This window comes from Mercurialis annua, linkage group LG1-X, assembly GCF_937616625.2.
Source record: "Mercurialis annua linkage group LG1-X, ddMerAnnu1.2, whole genome shotgun sequence".
Lineage (NCBI taxonomy): Eukaryota > Viridiplantae > Streptophyta > Magnoliopsida > Malpighiales > Euphorbiaceae > Mercurialis > Mercurialis annua.
Window position 1 is genome coordinate 51,484,536 of NC_065570.1, and position 16,683 is coordinate 51,501,218.

The 16,683-nt window shown below is 27.0% G+C and overlaps 1 protein-coding gene across 2 annotated transcripts; it reads right to left on the bottom strand.

Moving 5' to 3' along the window:
* Positions 1–381: 381 nt before the first annotated feature.
* On the bottom strand, positions 382–4,564 carry LOC126676896 (uncharacterized). 2 transcript variants are annotated; one of them, XM_050371235.2, is made up of 4 exons: positions 4,455–4,564; positions 3,865–4,178; positions 619–689; positions 382–480 (listed from the first exon to the last, which is right to left on the bottom strand). In XM_050371235.2, the coding sequence occupies exons 2-4, from the start codon at positions 4,164–4,166 to the stop codon at positions 470–472; spliced, it is 384 nt and encodes a 127-aa protein (XP_050227192.1). In that variant the 5' UTR covers positions 4,167–4,178; positions 4,455–4,564; the 3' UTR covers positions 382–469. The 2 variants fall into 2 exon arrangements, with proteins under 2 accessions (XP_050227192.1, XP_050227185.1); XM_050371228.2 differs by having other exon boundaries at positions 382–523.
* Between the last annotated feature and the right edge of the window lie 12,119 nt (positions 4,565–16,683).

The window sequence follows — 16,683 nt, forward strand, 5'->3', positions numbered from 1 at the left end:
TTGTTGACTAAAAGATCCATTGAAACTTCATAACAAATTCTAATACCTCCTTAAATAAAGGAAGAAATTAAAGGAGTTTCAATTTACCCAAAAAAGAAAAGGAGTTTCAGTACAATTAACATTTATGATCGACAACTGAAGTATCAAGATTTTGAGAAATTTTTAGGTAGACTCAGTCCACCACGTCATCTATAGACTAAACCTATCACATTATGACACGTCATTAAAATAATGGCACTATCGTAATTTACTATTCAAAAGTGTAAATAAGTAATAAACAAAATTACGATAGTGCCATTATTTTAATGACGTGTCATAACATAATAGGTTAGTATACGGATGACGTGGTAGACTGAGTCTACCTAAGAATCTCTCCAAGATTTTATGTCCGGAGAACTCTTAATTAAGAAATTTTTGAATTGGTTGAGATAGGTAGAAATCAGCATCATCTTCAAAAACTGAAAATTCATTACTGCAAATCTGCATAGCATTGAATACATAGATTAGCAATGAACTGCATCACCTGAAAACATGAACAACACAAACAAAAATTGATTCATATTAAATTCATCAACTTATGATCAACATCATCCCATTTTCATAAACAATTATGCCTACCAAAATTCTTTGGTGTTCTGCATCTGTGGCATTCAGTCCTGCTAGCATAATTATGCTCTCCACATCCCATTCTGTCCAAATAAAACATTAATATAAATATTGAAAAAAAATTCCTCTCCTTCTCTCTAAACAACTTCCTCTCTACTTCATCTCTTAAAGGGTGGGAGGAGGTGATTTTTCGATCTCAATCGGAAATCGCCTCCTCTCCGCCCATAAAAGTTTAATATTTTATAAACTTAAACTTTATTTCAATAAATTTATCCGTTTAATAGCTTTTTCGGTATGGATTTTAGTGTTTTTTTGCTGGAAAGTTTATGTTTTTATGTTTTTATGGTGTGTTTTCTTAGATCTATCAAGAATCTCAAGTGATTGTTCAAACTTCATAGTCAATTTTTTGTAGATCTAAGATTTTTGGATGGGTATTATTCTAACTTGTTAGAACTTCATTGAAGATGAGGATCGGAAATACTTAGTTTCAACGGATCAAGCGGTTTGCCGGTCAAATCGGAAGGACAAATCGAAGACCCGCTCCAACGGAACTTCGCTCTTAAGTTCTCGTTCGGTCCTTTTATGCGGAATCGATGTCTAGATTTGCCTAATTTCGATTTATTTTTTGCTTGTATCTTAGGTTGTTTGTTACTAGTATTTTAGATTAAAATTGAAAGATCATATATTAACTTTGTTATATGACTTTCTAATGTAATTTACTCTTCATCAATGAATTCTGTCTTTGGTAAAAAAAAAAAAAAAAAAAAAAAACATTAATATATAGTTCTAAACTACTGTTACCTAGATTGCTTTCTTAATGCATAATCATGTCGGATTTGTATTACTAATAGCATAATTACTATCATTCCTTATATTAGGTTAAAACTTAAAAGGCTTAATACATCTGCGTGTCCCTGCACTTTTCTCTTTTTACATATAAGGTCCCTGCACTAAAATACCTCATCATTAAATCCCCGCACTTCAACTTTCCTCATCCTGAGATCCCTCTGTTAACCTTCTGTTAGCGCGTGTAGCACACACGCCGTTAATGAGACTAGAATTCATTTTTGTAGTTTGATATATACAAATAAGGTCCCTGCACTTTTAATTTTAGGTCCCTGCATTTTTAATTTATACAAATAACGTCCCTGCACTTTGATTTTATAGAAACGAAGTCCCTACAACTGTTTTCATAAAATAAAAAAGAAAAATTTATTTATATTTTATTTATTAGATTATATTAACGATCACTTTATAAAAATAAATATGATTTAGATATTAGAGTATATATCGTAAATGAGATCCTTATTCGAAATATATTCAAAATTAATTTTAAATTTTTTTAAAGGCAATTTAGATAAAATTAATAAAAAAATTAGAATTCCATTAAGACTTTTGTCTTATATGTCTCCTCTAAAATATGAAGTAGCCAGTTTTGTTTTTTAAATTTATATAACACATTCAAATTCGAAATTGACATATATGAGGATCGACGTCTGTTTACACCTGTAAGTACAATGTTGTTATATTATTTTTAAAAAATAAAAAAATATTGGTATAGAATATCATTTTAATATTTTAATAAAAAATATTAAAATTAGTTTTATTTATAAGACTTAATATTTACTTTTAAGAAATAAAAAGTCTAGTTCAGTTTTATTTTTTAACATGATAAAAAAAATTAATTAATTTTATTTTTATTTAAAGATAAGTAATAATAATTTAAAAATTTAATAAAATTATATTAACGATCATTTTAATAAAATAAATATGATTTAAATATTAGAGTACGTTTCGTGAATGAGGTCCTTACTCAAAAAATATTCAAAATTAGTTTAAAAAAAATTAAAGGTGACATAAAAAAATATTAAGAGATTAGAAATCCATTTAGATTTCCGCTTGATATGTCTCCTCTATAAATGGAAGTAGACAGCTCATACTTGTAAACTTATATAACATACTTAATTTCGAAGTTGACATATATCAAGATAAACGTCCGTTTACACCTTGAAGTGCAATGTTGTTATATTATTTAAAAAAATAAAAATTTATCGGGATAGAATATTATTTTAATTATTTAATAATAAATATTAAAATTAGTTTTATTTCTCTAAGTTAATGTTTAATTTTTAAAATAAAAATTAAATTCACTTTTATTTTTCAACATAATGAAAAAAATTAATATATTATATTTTTTTATTTATAGACGAATAACAATAAATTAAACATTTAATAAGAATAATTTAAATATTCAATAAAATAATAATTAAAAGATAGAAATTTTGACATTATTATTATTTAATTATGTTAAATTCATACCCATTAAAAAATATAAGTTTTAATATTTTATACTTAATTTTAGTTTTATTAAACTAAAAATTAATGTATATTTATACACAATCTCTACATTTAAAAGTGCAGGGACGTAACATTAAAAAACTAAAAGTGCAGGGACGTAAAATTAAAAAACTAAAAGTGCAGGGATCTAAAGTTAAAAAAATTGAAAGTGCATAAACGGCGTCAACACTCGCCTTAACAGAGGGACCTCGGGATGATAAAAATTAAAGTGTAGGGATTTAATGATGGAATATTTTAGTGCAGGGATCTTATGTGCAAAAATAGAAAAGTGCAGGGACGCGCAAATGTATTAAGCCAACTTAAAACTACAATTTGTTTACTAATAGCATAATCACATTTACCCACAACTATAGTTTGTTTGCAAAGTATACCACGATTTTAAAATAGTGTCAGTTTGATTCATTATTTGTCCGAAATATGCCAAATATACCCACATTTCATTTTATATTCATATAAAAAATAATAGATCAAACTGACACAATTTTAAAATCATAGTACATTTGACAAACGGACAATTATTGTATATACAAGACATTTTGCCTTTCAAATATTCATAACTTTAATCGTTTTGGTAAATATATTCTTAAAAAAGAGAAAACAGTTTGACTTGTTAATTTTGCAAATTGAGACAGTTATATATACCCATAATGTGTCTAATCCGAAGTCGATTGCTTATGTGTTTTTACTTGATTAATTTAGCTAGGGAATATAAATTTTATTGAATGGGGTTTGAATATAATTATTCGAAATAGTCAAATTGACGGACCATGTCCAAATGTTTTGTAGAGATATATCAAAATTATGGGTATATAAAATTATTTTGCAATAATTATCCCATCATTTTATGACAAAGCAATTCATATTGATTTTTGTTTCTCATGATAGGGAAGCATGACTGACCTAGGGCAAATCCAGTCGCCAGCTTTCCATCCGGGAGGAAAATTGCAGGCTTGAGATCCACAAGCAGTGGCGCTGTAATCAATTCTGAATGCACCACATTTGAAGCAGCTTGTTCTGCTAGCATAGTTTTGAACTCCACAACTGGTGCTACTGCAATACCAATCCCCCGGAAGAATCCTTGTCCATCCTGCCGGATCAGGGCCGTCAAACTTCGGGTAGCCACATCGCTGACAAACTTCCCTTTTTCTAAAATTCTGGTGTTGGCATGCACTGCACATCCAGTCTCCACCACTCCAGCTCATTCGCTAATTAACCTGATCATTAATTAATTAATTGCACAGAGTCAGAAACTAAAGCTGCTAAATGAAGCTTTCACTTAAAGCTATGTTGCACGTTAACAAAAATGCTCTAACATAAGAATAGGTTATATATATAAGGTTTCGGAGTTTCAGAAGCATTTTTCGAAAATAGTACAAGTTTCCATGCAATCGTATAACTTATGGTATTAGATAGGTCCAATTTGTGTAATTTTTCTTGGCAAGAACTAATCCTGATGGCCCCTATAAGATGTGAAGTTGAAGGCTAATTACCTGAACGATTGAAAATTATAAGTATCGAATTGCAACGTAGCTGTGGTGAATTGTGAATTTTGGAGTTGTAATATTGGTGAGGCCTTATATATAGTTTTGTTGCCTCCATATGCTCAACAGTTTGATGGTATTTTCTGAGAGAATTAGATAAATCTGCTGGTCAGTTCTGACTTTTAAATTAAACGTTTTTACAATTGCACCCTGACGTAGGAAAATCCTCTCAGGACTCACCCATTTTAGATTTTTTTCAATTGTACCTCAAAATATTAAATTGACATCTTTTCACATGAAAAAAAATTTAAAATAATATCTCAATTTTAATCTATATTCTAATTTAACACTAATGTTATTAATAATGTAAAAAATCATTCTTCGTAAAATTATATCCACTAACTTTTTAAAATCAAAACCATAAAAGTTTCCAATTTAGGGTACAATTGGAGAAAAATCTAAAGGGGGGGGGATTTTGAGAGTATTTTCCTACGTCAGTGTGCAATTGGAATGAAATTTAAAAGTGGAAGAGTTTTGAGAGAGTTTTCCAACGTCAGGGTGTAATTAAAAAAAAATTAAAAATGGAGGATTTTTGAGTGATTAGACGATTTAGATAATGAACTTTAAAATTTCATGCAATGAATTTTTTTTAATTAAATTCAGGCTAAATTGAGTCTATGTGGTAACCGAGTCTTATCAAATTATATTTTTCTTACATCAATAGCGAATATCAAATTTTTACCGTCATTCAACTTTAGCTTTTTGTTTTGTGAATGACTAGTGTGATTAGTGCGTAGGTTTTATGCAGTCGAGGTTGGAAATGGTGCAGTTAAAAGGGGTAGAAAAATATGGTGGAGATTTTGCATTCGGAATAAGTTCTTTATCCATTGCCAAGTTCCTTTGTTTGCTTTTGATTCCATTCTTTGCAATAATTCAAAAGTAACGACCTATAATGTTTCATACTCGTTTCCATGATCATGCATGTGCATCCAATAAATGTAGCATTAAGAAAAAAAGGTATTGACGGGAGATGAGAGCCGGAATAAAAATAATATAGAATTTGTAAAAAATACTTTGTTTTTGAAAATATTTAGTAAAAGTATGTTGGATTTGAAAATTTATTTTTTTACTCTAAAAATTTATAAAATACTCAATTTTTTAGAAACTGTTAAAACCCCATTAGAAATTGCATTACAAACGGTTTTTAAAACGGTTTTAAATTATTTCTTTAGAAACCATTTGAAATCCCATTAAAAATTGTCTTTAAAACGGTTTATAAAACAATATCAACTTATATTTTTTAAAAACCGTTTGAAATCCATTAGAAACTGTATTTGAAAATGTTTGTGTTTTTTTTGAAACTGTTTGAAATTGCGGAGCTAAAAAATAAATATTTAAATTTTTTAGATACGGCTAAAAATATTCAGTTTATGAGTTAAATTTTGCATATATTTTTATTTTTTAAGTAACTTTACAAATGTCCCAAAATAATAACTATAGTTCTTTAGATATTTAATGTTTTCTAAAAATTAGTGTTTTTTTTAGTTTTTTTGGATAATTGCGGAGAAAAAAATGTTCGCGGGAGGAATTGAATCCATAATTTTGCTAGTTTGCTACTTAGCGTTTATACTATTTGAAATATAACTCGTTGGTAGTATTTTAGTTTTTCAAATATAAATCAAATAAATATGTTAATTGCTTTTCAATCATTAGCGTTGCCAAAAGTATAGAAGTAAATTACATATTTGTTTAAATTTTGTTGTCCTATTAATAAATAGATTACAATAGTATATGGATATGACATTGTCTATTTAATATTAAAATGAAAAATTACATGCGTAAATTTAAAATTTATTTTTAGCTTTTCAAGTACTCTGATGAACAAAAATGACAAAGAATTCCTGTGGATATACTTTTATAACTTAAAATAGGCTTAATGGCAAAAAAAACCCCAAACTTATATAACTTATTGCAATTTTATCCAAATCTTTTAATTTTTGTAATAATATCCAAATTGCATTATTTTATTGTAATAATAGCCAAATTGCACTTTTTATGTAATTTTTTATTTTTTTGTCATTTTTTGGGACATTTACTATATTATTATACATCAAAAACTAATAATAGCCTAATATTTTAATGGGTTAATTACATATAAAATCATCACCTTTACACGATTTTTCAAAAATAACACGACCTTTAAAACGTGTCAATTCAGAGCATCATCTTTCATTTATTTTCAAAAATAACATGAGCACGTTTTTAGATAAAAGTTTGCTGACTTGGACACCCAATGTGAGTGCCACGTGTCATGCCACGTCAGCAAAAATGTCACTAAAAATGTGCTCATGTTGTTTTTGAAAAGAAATGAAAGGTGGTGCCCTGAATTGCCACGTTTTAAAGGTCGTGTTATTTTTGCAATTTCGTGTAAAGGTAGTGATTTTATATGTAACTAACCCTATTTTAATTGAAAACAACAAGTTTAGCCATCAACTTGGCTATTATTACAACAACAAAATGCAATTTGAATATTATTGTAAAAATTAAAAGATTTGGATAAAATTGCAACAAATCGTTTAGGTTTGGGTTTTTTTTACCATTAGGCCCTTAAATTATTAATGTAAAAGAGGTAAATGCTCAAAAACTAAAATGAATGAGTCATGAAAGTTCAGACACAATTCATTAAAAAAATTATTTTAAACTTTATATATCAATTTGAATTAAAATATATATATATATATATATAGTTTAATATATTAAAAACTCATTTTTAGTTATAAAAATGAAATTAAAATTCAGTTAGACTGTATGATTTATTTATAAAACCTAAAAATAGAATATTAAATAAATTTTTTAACAAACAAACTTTAATTAGTGTTTATTCTATAATAAAGTTTACATATGAAATTTATTTATATACCAAGCCAAATCAATAACCGATTTAGCGGCATTGACAACATATTGAATCAGATTTCTTAATTATTTTTGTGTTTGTCAAAGTGACATATCATTTTAAGACGGAATGAGTATTATTTATTTTCTTGTTTTTAGAACATAAATTTCTTCTCATAATTCAATAATTCATGCACAATTGCACAACCATATATACTCTCGATAAGTTATATTCTGTCTTCGCTTAATAATGGCGTTTCATAATTTTCAGCAAAATCCTCTTTACATGCATGTCCTTTTCACGAAAAGAAAAAAAGAATGTTCCATATTATATATTTTTTCCTTACTTAAACTCAGATTGTGGTGAACTGAAGCTGCCCAAGAGATATACATTGTGAGCAAGTTATTCTTAAGCCCTCTATTATGTTATAATTTACACTCTAATTCTTTTTGTTTAAAATTAGACGATATGGTCTGCACTTTTGATTTCGTCAACAGTTTAAATTTATCATTTGTGTTAGTCAACTGAATCGAAACTTAACTAAAAATTATTATTTCTATTTAATCCTTAATTTTTTTTTTTGACATAGAAACAAATAAAAACTATATTCATGAAATTCAATGGCTTAATGAATCTAATTTATTTAGTTTTTACTTCTGTTATATTTCAATTTTTTAATTTCTTAATGTTTTAAATTTTCTCAATTCGTTTAGTTATTAAAACTTAAAAAATTAAAAACTACAAAATAAATTTTTCAAAAAATTAAAACCATTAATAAATATTAAAAAAATTAAATCGAAGTCGGTAACTCTCAGAATATCATAATATTATGATTTTTATTCAAACATACTAATAATATAAGTTTAAGAACTAAGATTTAGTTTTTTTTTTTTTAAATTAGTCATTTTACTCAGTTGACTAACACTAAAAATGGATAAAGGTATTAAACTGTTGACGGAATTCGAAATGGAAAATTATGTTATTTAATTTTTAAACAGGAGGGATCAAAGTGTGAATTATAAAATACATGAGGAGTCTTAGCATAATTTCCTCATACATTATTAATAGTAGTAGAAGGCCATTTCAGCCTTTAAATTTATGAACCAGACATATATAAATTAAATTTTAACATATTATAATCATTGGCTTAACCATTCAAAACCCCTTCACCTTTAAACTTGTTTTCAATTGCACCCTGACGTAGGAAAATTCTTTCAGAACTCCCTCATCTTTAGATTCTTTTTCAATTGTACTCCAAAATATTAAATTGACCTCTTTTCACATGATTTTTTTTTAAAAATAATATTTCATTTTTAATCCATATTCTAATTAAACACTAATATTATTAATAATGTAAAATCATTCTTCCAAAAATTATATCCAATTTTTTTTTAAAATAAACACTATAAAAAATTTCAATTTAGGGTACAATTGAAAAAAAAATCTAAAGGTGAGGGGATTTTGAGAGAATTTTTCTACGTCGGGGTGCAATTGGAATGGAATTTAAAGGTGGGAGGGTTTTGAGAGAGTTTTTCAACGTCAGGGTGCAATTGAAAAAAAAAATTAAAGATGGAGGGCTTTTGAGTGATTAGATCTATTCCGTATTAAAGGTGGAGGGCTTTTGAGTGATTATAATCATTTAGTCAAAATTTAATTTCCAAAAAAGAAATTAAATCTATTCCGTATTGGCTAAAGTTTTCATTTTGTCTCAAAGTTTAATTCGCTTGGTTCGTTTTATAGCAATTTCTGGGAAGTAACTTCTCGGGAAGTGTAGTTCCTGGGAAGTTAACTTCCCGGAAAGTGTAGTTCTTGGGAAGTTAATTTTCCAGAAAGTTTAATAAATGTTACTTGTTTCAATTTTTACTTCCCGGAAAATATAAAATTAATTTTAATATAATATACTATATTTTTAATTAAAAGACATAAAATTCCTTTAATAATTTTTATATTATTAAACAAATAATTTTAATTTAAAAATCGAGTAATAAATAATTTAATTTTTGCTTATTATCTACGATGCAAGTACTATTTAGGAGAGTTTTTAAATATTAAAATTTAAAAATTATATTTTTTATTTGAATTTTATATAATATAAAATATTTAATAAAAATATTTACTTATTATAAATAACAATTATAAAATAATATAAATATATTTTTTGAATTAAGGTTAAATTAAGAAAATACCAACAAAAATGCTAGGGGAGTTCTATTTCCTTGAATTTTATTAGGAAAGTTACTTCACTAGTTAAAGAGAAGTCAAACATCCAACTTTCCGGAAAATAAAATGTAAAAAGTGAATCAAGTAAAAAAAATTTGCTACTTACCCTCAACCAAGTAAGGCCTAAAAAATCTCGATTTTATTCTAAATTTTTCTATGTCAATTGTGTTCATCCACTAAAAAGTGTGTGATTTAACTAAAGTGGCGCTAATGTAGTCTGCCAGTACTTGCCACATAGGTTAAAGGTGCAGAAAATCTTTTAATTTTTTTTTTACCCTATGACTCTAAAATTGTCCAACCTAACCTTTAAATTAAAAAAGCAATAAAATAACGATGAATTCTAATTTTTTATTTTATATAATTAAATAACAAATAAATTTTACTAATCTATATTTATAATAAAATAAAATAAAATTATATAAATTATAATTATTGGCTTTTTTTATTGTTGGTTTAAAATATTTTAGCTAAAAACTTGATTTAATGATAATTATAAATTTATATATTTTCTGTTTAATTATAAAAAATAAAAAATTTAATAAATTTATTTTTATTTTTCGTTTTTCAAATTTAAAGGTTTGGTCAAACCAATTTAAAATTCCAGGGTATTAAAAATTCTTAGATAAAAGGTTGAAAGCCCTAATCTGAACCTTTTGCTAATTTATTTTCTTGTGTGGCAACCTCTGCCAGCAGGCCACATCAGTACTAAAGTCACTCATTTTAGCGAATGAACATAATTTAATTAGAAAATGTGATTGGGGCTAAGATCGAAACGCTTTAAAGTTTATGATAAAAGTAAGAAATTTTTGCAAAACGTTTGGTTTTTTTTTGCCATGACAAAAAATTTGTGAAATATTTGTATTGAATATTTTATATTTATTTCGACGTATTTATACTTGTGTATTGACTTTTTCTAGAATAATTTCAGCAGATTAATATCATCACATTTTCAGGTGCTCTAAAAATATAAGAGTGAATGTAATTATTTGATTTTTTAAGTAAACCATTAAATTAGATTAAATTTAACTTGTATGAATTTGTCTCATAAATTTAGGGACCATGGTTTTACTGAGTGTTACATGTAAATAAACATTGTAATTAGCTCGTGGAAGAGAGATTATAATTGGATTTGAGAATTTGAGGTTCGTCCTCATTCAAAATAAAAGATCCGACTTTATTCCTTTTTCTGTGACTGCCATCAAAAGTAGTTCAATAATACTCCCAAGAATCCACATCCTTGGTGAATTACACGAGAAAAACATATAGGAATCGTTTTTGTATGAGAAACGTATACATCGCCTATTTTAAATGGGAAATTGTGGATGTATGCACCCTATTATAATCAAAATGCGAAACATTTTTAGCTACGGATATTGCTCTAGTTTTTATATGTTATTGTATATTTTTTTTTCAGAATATAAAAAAATCGATAAAAAAAGTTAGAGCATTCACCAGGAGTTCAAGTCAGGAGGGTCGAAATTTTTGAGTTTGGTCATTTAGATAAATAAAATAAAGGTAAAAACAGTGAACCGCCCCTACAAGGAAAAAACCGCCCCTATCACTTCTAGGGGCGGTTACAACCGCCCCTATATGAAAAAAATGTTTTTTTTTAAATTTTTTCCGGCGAGAAGGGTCGGACGACCCTCTTCGACCCCCCCTGGATCCGCCCCTGCATTCAATGACCTTCAAAGAAACACATTTGCATGACGAGTTATTGATCCATTTGAATAAACTAAAATTAGATCGACGCGTAATGATAAATTTGAGAGATTGAATTGTAATTGTCTCGAATAACTTATAAAACCCAAAAATAATGACGGATGTGAGTTTAAGAAATCGAATCTCATAACCTTATAAATTTTATCGTTAAGAGTCATGTATTTAGAAAAAAAGAGTACAAAATTACTCAAAAACGCCATTTAATTATTAAAATATGCTTTAAGTCTAATTTTTTTTATCTTTTTTTTTCTATAAAAATAAGTGAACTAATTTTATTAGTTACTAACTTTAATGCCTAATACTGCCACTAATTTTATTTTTATAGCAGTCTTATGATTTTTAGATGTTTGATTAATTTGAAATTAATTAAGTGATTATTAAATTGTAATTAATTGGCAATGCAAAATTTGGATTGGTGCCCTATCAAAAATAATTATGGATTTATATTCAAACCCTAAACAATATCAACATACTCATATAACAACGATTTTATATATTTAAAGTTAAAAACAATTTATATCTCATGTTATCTAATCTCCAATGTTACATAATTTGTTTGAATATACAAACGAGACAACATCTAAAATTTCTAGAAATAGGTTTCAGACCTCAATGCAAAGTATAGATGAAAAAACATCAACTCCGAAAAAGATGGTGTCGGCACCATTTTAGGATGGCATAGTTAGATAACTGGAAAAATATGGTAGCACCATCATCTCTTCTAGCAGCAGATGGTTAAAAATATTCACCCTCGGGTGTCATGTAAAAATGTAATAAAAACGAGTAAGTAACGATATGCCTCATTTTTTTAAACCCTATAACAACATAAAATCACACTAATCTAGTTGAAAAATAGATCTAATGGCAAAATTATAATTCAATGGTTTATAAATGAAGAACACTAAATAGCTTAAAACAATATATTTAAACATTGATAGTAATTTAAATACAATAAATAATAAAAAGAGATGATTTATGTGTGTTTAGGAACTGATAGGATCCTCAGATGTGCTATTTATAAGTCTTTGATTCGTTTTCTGTTGATATGATTAAAGAATCTATTGCTTATCTTCACATAATTGGTAGATTTTCGATTAAGTTGATCGTTTTTATCGAATTTAATAATTTTCGGGCTGATTTGAGGCTAGTTAGGGATTGTAATTTTAGGTTGTCAATATCAATATTTTTTTTAAAAAAAGTTAATTAAATGTGAAAAGGGATTTTTAGCCGTATGAGGTTCGAATTTCCGCACGCAATCTTCTCCGACCTATGAAATTCATCAAATTGACTCATAAACTTTTAAAAAAAAAAAGAATTAGTTCGATTTCTTAGATCTATAACACAATTCTTTGAAACTTTTATGAGCTATTTATAAAAATACGATTCAATTGCCCAATCTGGCGTTGCGCGTCGATCTTGTCTTTTGAATTTCTCCAAACGGATATATAACTCGTCAAGCGGACACATTTCTCTTAAAATCATCATTGGATACATTATCAGTTTCTTATCTTTCTTTCCGTTATTTGAAGAAAAATGTCTACATATATCATATACCTTAAGAATACCTTTCTGAGACATTTACAATATGGTGCTTATAAAGAAAAACAAATTAGGTATAAAGTGGAAAAAGAATTAGGTGTAATATGTAAACTTAAAAGATGTATTTTTAAAAGTTTTAATCGGTCCTATGTTATTTTTTCATTCTTTTTTTCTATCTGTATCTAGAGTTTGAAGAATAACACAAATGCTTCCTCATTGCCAAACTGGGCCTTTCACTATTAGTGTGATCTTCTAAACAGTGGGTCTTGTATGTAGATTATTGTTGGGCTAAGTACACAAATATCTCAAATTTGCAATTCATTAACATTTGTACCTCACAAAATATTAATATGCAAAATTCTCTCACGGCAAAATAATTTTTTTCATAAATACCTCAAAACCCAATATATACCAATTTGTTATTAAACTATGACCCTTATGCCCCCCTTCTTTAAGAAGGGAAAATAAGAGATCAAAAGCATGTGGCGTTGTTATCCTTGCCTTCGTCGCTAACAATTGCCGTCGCCGTTTCCATGTCCACAGCTGCTGTTAACTTTCCGGCGTTGACCGTTGCCAACACTGCTTTAACTGGTGTCGTCGTCGTTTAATTGTTGCTTCAAATTTGCTCTTTCTTCAAATTTTTTGTTCCATGGCATAAGAGTTTCATGAGAATTGGGAGTAATACGATGATGATAAGCTAAGAAAAAACTAAAAGCTGAGATGTTTAATTCTTGTACAGATTGTGATTATAGTATGAGAATTGAGAAAAAGAAGATTTAATTACAACTTTCCGCTGAGAGTTTTTACCGGAAGTTGATTCCACGAGACTTAAAGGGGATGTTGAATGTGGATTTGTGTTCTGTGATATAGAGATAAACAAGGGAATTGATGATTTTAATTTTAGTGCAGTGGATACTAAATTAGATCCAAGCCAAAAATATGATTTTTTTTTTGCAAAAGAACTATATTTATGTATAGATAAATATATTTAAACGTGAAATAAACTGGAGGTATTTATATATATATATATATATATATAATTAATTTAAAGGAACAACAAAATATTGTATTTTACAATATATATTTATTACTTTATTACGTATTTTTGTAACCGTAAATTAACTCATTGTCAATTATATGTTTTAAATAGCAGCTACATAAGAGACAATATAAACAAAAAAGTTGTATGAAATTTAAAGTTGACATTAAGTTAATTGATAGTTATAAAAACACATAATAAACTAATAAACGTATTTTTAAAATTGAAAATTGACAATGAGAGTTGATTCAAGGTTACTTTAACAATAGAAAAGAAAATAATATTGTACGTGAAATAAAACTAAAATTTAATTGAGACAGAATAAAATTAAATTTGATGTATAGTTGATCTCAAGTTAATTTCGGGTTGATCTTATGTTTATTTTAGGTTGATATTTGGTTGATTTTAGGTTGATCTTTGGGTGATTTAAGTTGATAATTGATTGATCTGATATATGAAAATAAGCGTAGTTACCAAATAAATTTTAGTGAGTTGATTTATGGTTATTTAAACACATAATAAATTAATAAATGTATATCTAGAATATAAAGTGGACAATGAGTTGATTTATGGTTACTTATACACATGAATCTAAATTTGACAATATTACTTAAATACTGGATAAAATAATAAATGTATATTTGAAATATAAATAAGAGACAATAAAAATGTCAAAATTGTATGATATCTAGAGTTGACATTAAATTGATTCATGGTTATAAACACACATAATAAATTAATAAATATATTTTTAAAATTGAAAATTAACAATGAAAATTGATTCATGGCTAGATAAATTGATTATAAACTAATAAATGTTTAGTTTAGAGTTGACATTAAGTTGATTCATGGTTATAAACACACATAATAAATTAATAAATATATTTTTAAAATTGAAAATTAACAATGAGAATTGATTCATGGCTAGATAAACCGATTATAAACTAATAAATGTTTAGTTTAGAGTTGACAATGAGTTGATTCATGTTTATATAAAAACATGATAAACTAATTAATTTAAAATTAAAATTTAAAGTTGACAATGAGTTGATTTATGGTTACTTAAACACATAATAAATTGATAAATGTATATCTAGAATATAAAGTGGATAATGAGTTAATTTATGATTACTTATACACATGAATAAAGTTGGCAATACGTTAATTTGTGATTATTTAAATATTGGATAAGATAATAATAAATGTATATTTGAAATATAAATAAGAGACAATAAAAATGTTAAAGTTGTATGAAATCTAGAGTTGACATTAAGTTGATTCGTGAATATAAAAACATATAATAAACTAATATATGTATATTTAAAATCGAAAGTTGACAATGAAAGTTGATTCATGGTTACATAAACCGATTATAAACTAATAAATATTAAGTTTTTTTAGAATAATAAATATTTAGTTAAGAGTTGACAATAAGTTGATTAATATTTATATAAAAACATGATAAACTAATTAATATAAATTTTAAATTTAAAGTTGTCAATAATTTGATTGATGGTTACTTAAACACATAATAAATTAATAAATTTAAATCTAGAATATAAAGTGGACAATGAGTTAAATTTATGGTTACTTACACGCATGAATTTAAAGTTGACAATAAATTAATTTATGGTTACTTAAATACTGGATAAAATAATAAATGTATATTGAAATAGAAAGTTGACGATGAGTTGATTTCTGGTTATTTACATACATGATAAAGAAATAAAAAAAAAACATCAGTATAATATAAAGTTAATTTTAAAAGTAGTTTACAATATTTTTATTTAAACTATAATAAAATGATATAAAAATAAAAATAGATAAAAAAATTGTTAATTAACTATAAATATTAAATAATTAAGAGTTGGTTTAGATTTGACTTAAAGTTGATAATAAATTTTTAAATTAAAAAAGACAATTTGTAATGTAATATATATTTGCAGGTATAAATGTTTTTGTCACTATTGTGTTGGTCAATTGGATTAGAGCCTTAGAGGTGAAGGTAATTGCTTGAGTTTTCACTATCATCACCACAAACACTCATATTCCCACTCTCAATCCAAAATATGCCAGTTAACTCACAACGCGAGCCTCATCGTTTAGCTCACTGTGGACATTCCTCCCCAACGTAGTAACTAGTTTGCTTCACTGCAGTAATACCACTATCTTTTATCCAAACTACATTTGATCTGACCCGACCTTTTCTTATCAACTCATTCATTGTTCTTCTACTATTAGCAGTAATTAGATCCATGATTTCTTTCTCCATTTTCAGCTCAATCTCTCTTCCGAATGCGATCTAGTTTAGCTCACTGTGCCGGTTAGATATCCACTTCTTATGATAAAATGAGCCGGGTCAAAGCTCGGTCGGGTTCCGAAATGTATGACCTTTGTCAAGGCTCTTTGTTGGTATGACCTTTGTCAGTTCCGGCGTCGGTGGTATAGTTGTTGCCGGTGTGTTTGTCATCACTGGCAGAGCTTGATAAATGGTGTGTTGTTGGTGGGTCCCAAGTTAAGTATAAAAGAAGAAAAAGGCATGTATAATGTGTGACAGCTCATTAATGAAGGGTAAAATGGTACTGAAATTATGATGAGGTATAAATGAAAAGTTTAAAAGCTAATTGAGAGATTTCTGCATAATTTATTTTTTTGAGTCGCTAATGTATATTTTTATAAAAATAAGATATAGGGTGTAATTTCCTCATTATTGTTCCTTATATTTGGCCATCCGATTAAACGACAGGAAAACATCGGACGAAACGACAGGCCTATGAGCCCAAGCAAGAATGAAACGTCCGGTATTTATTTTTGGCGGGGTTCGTATT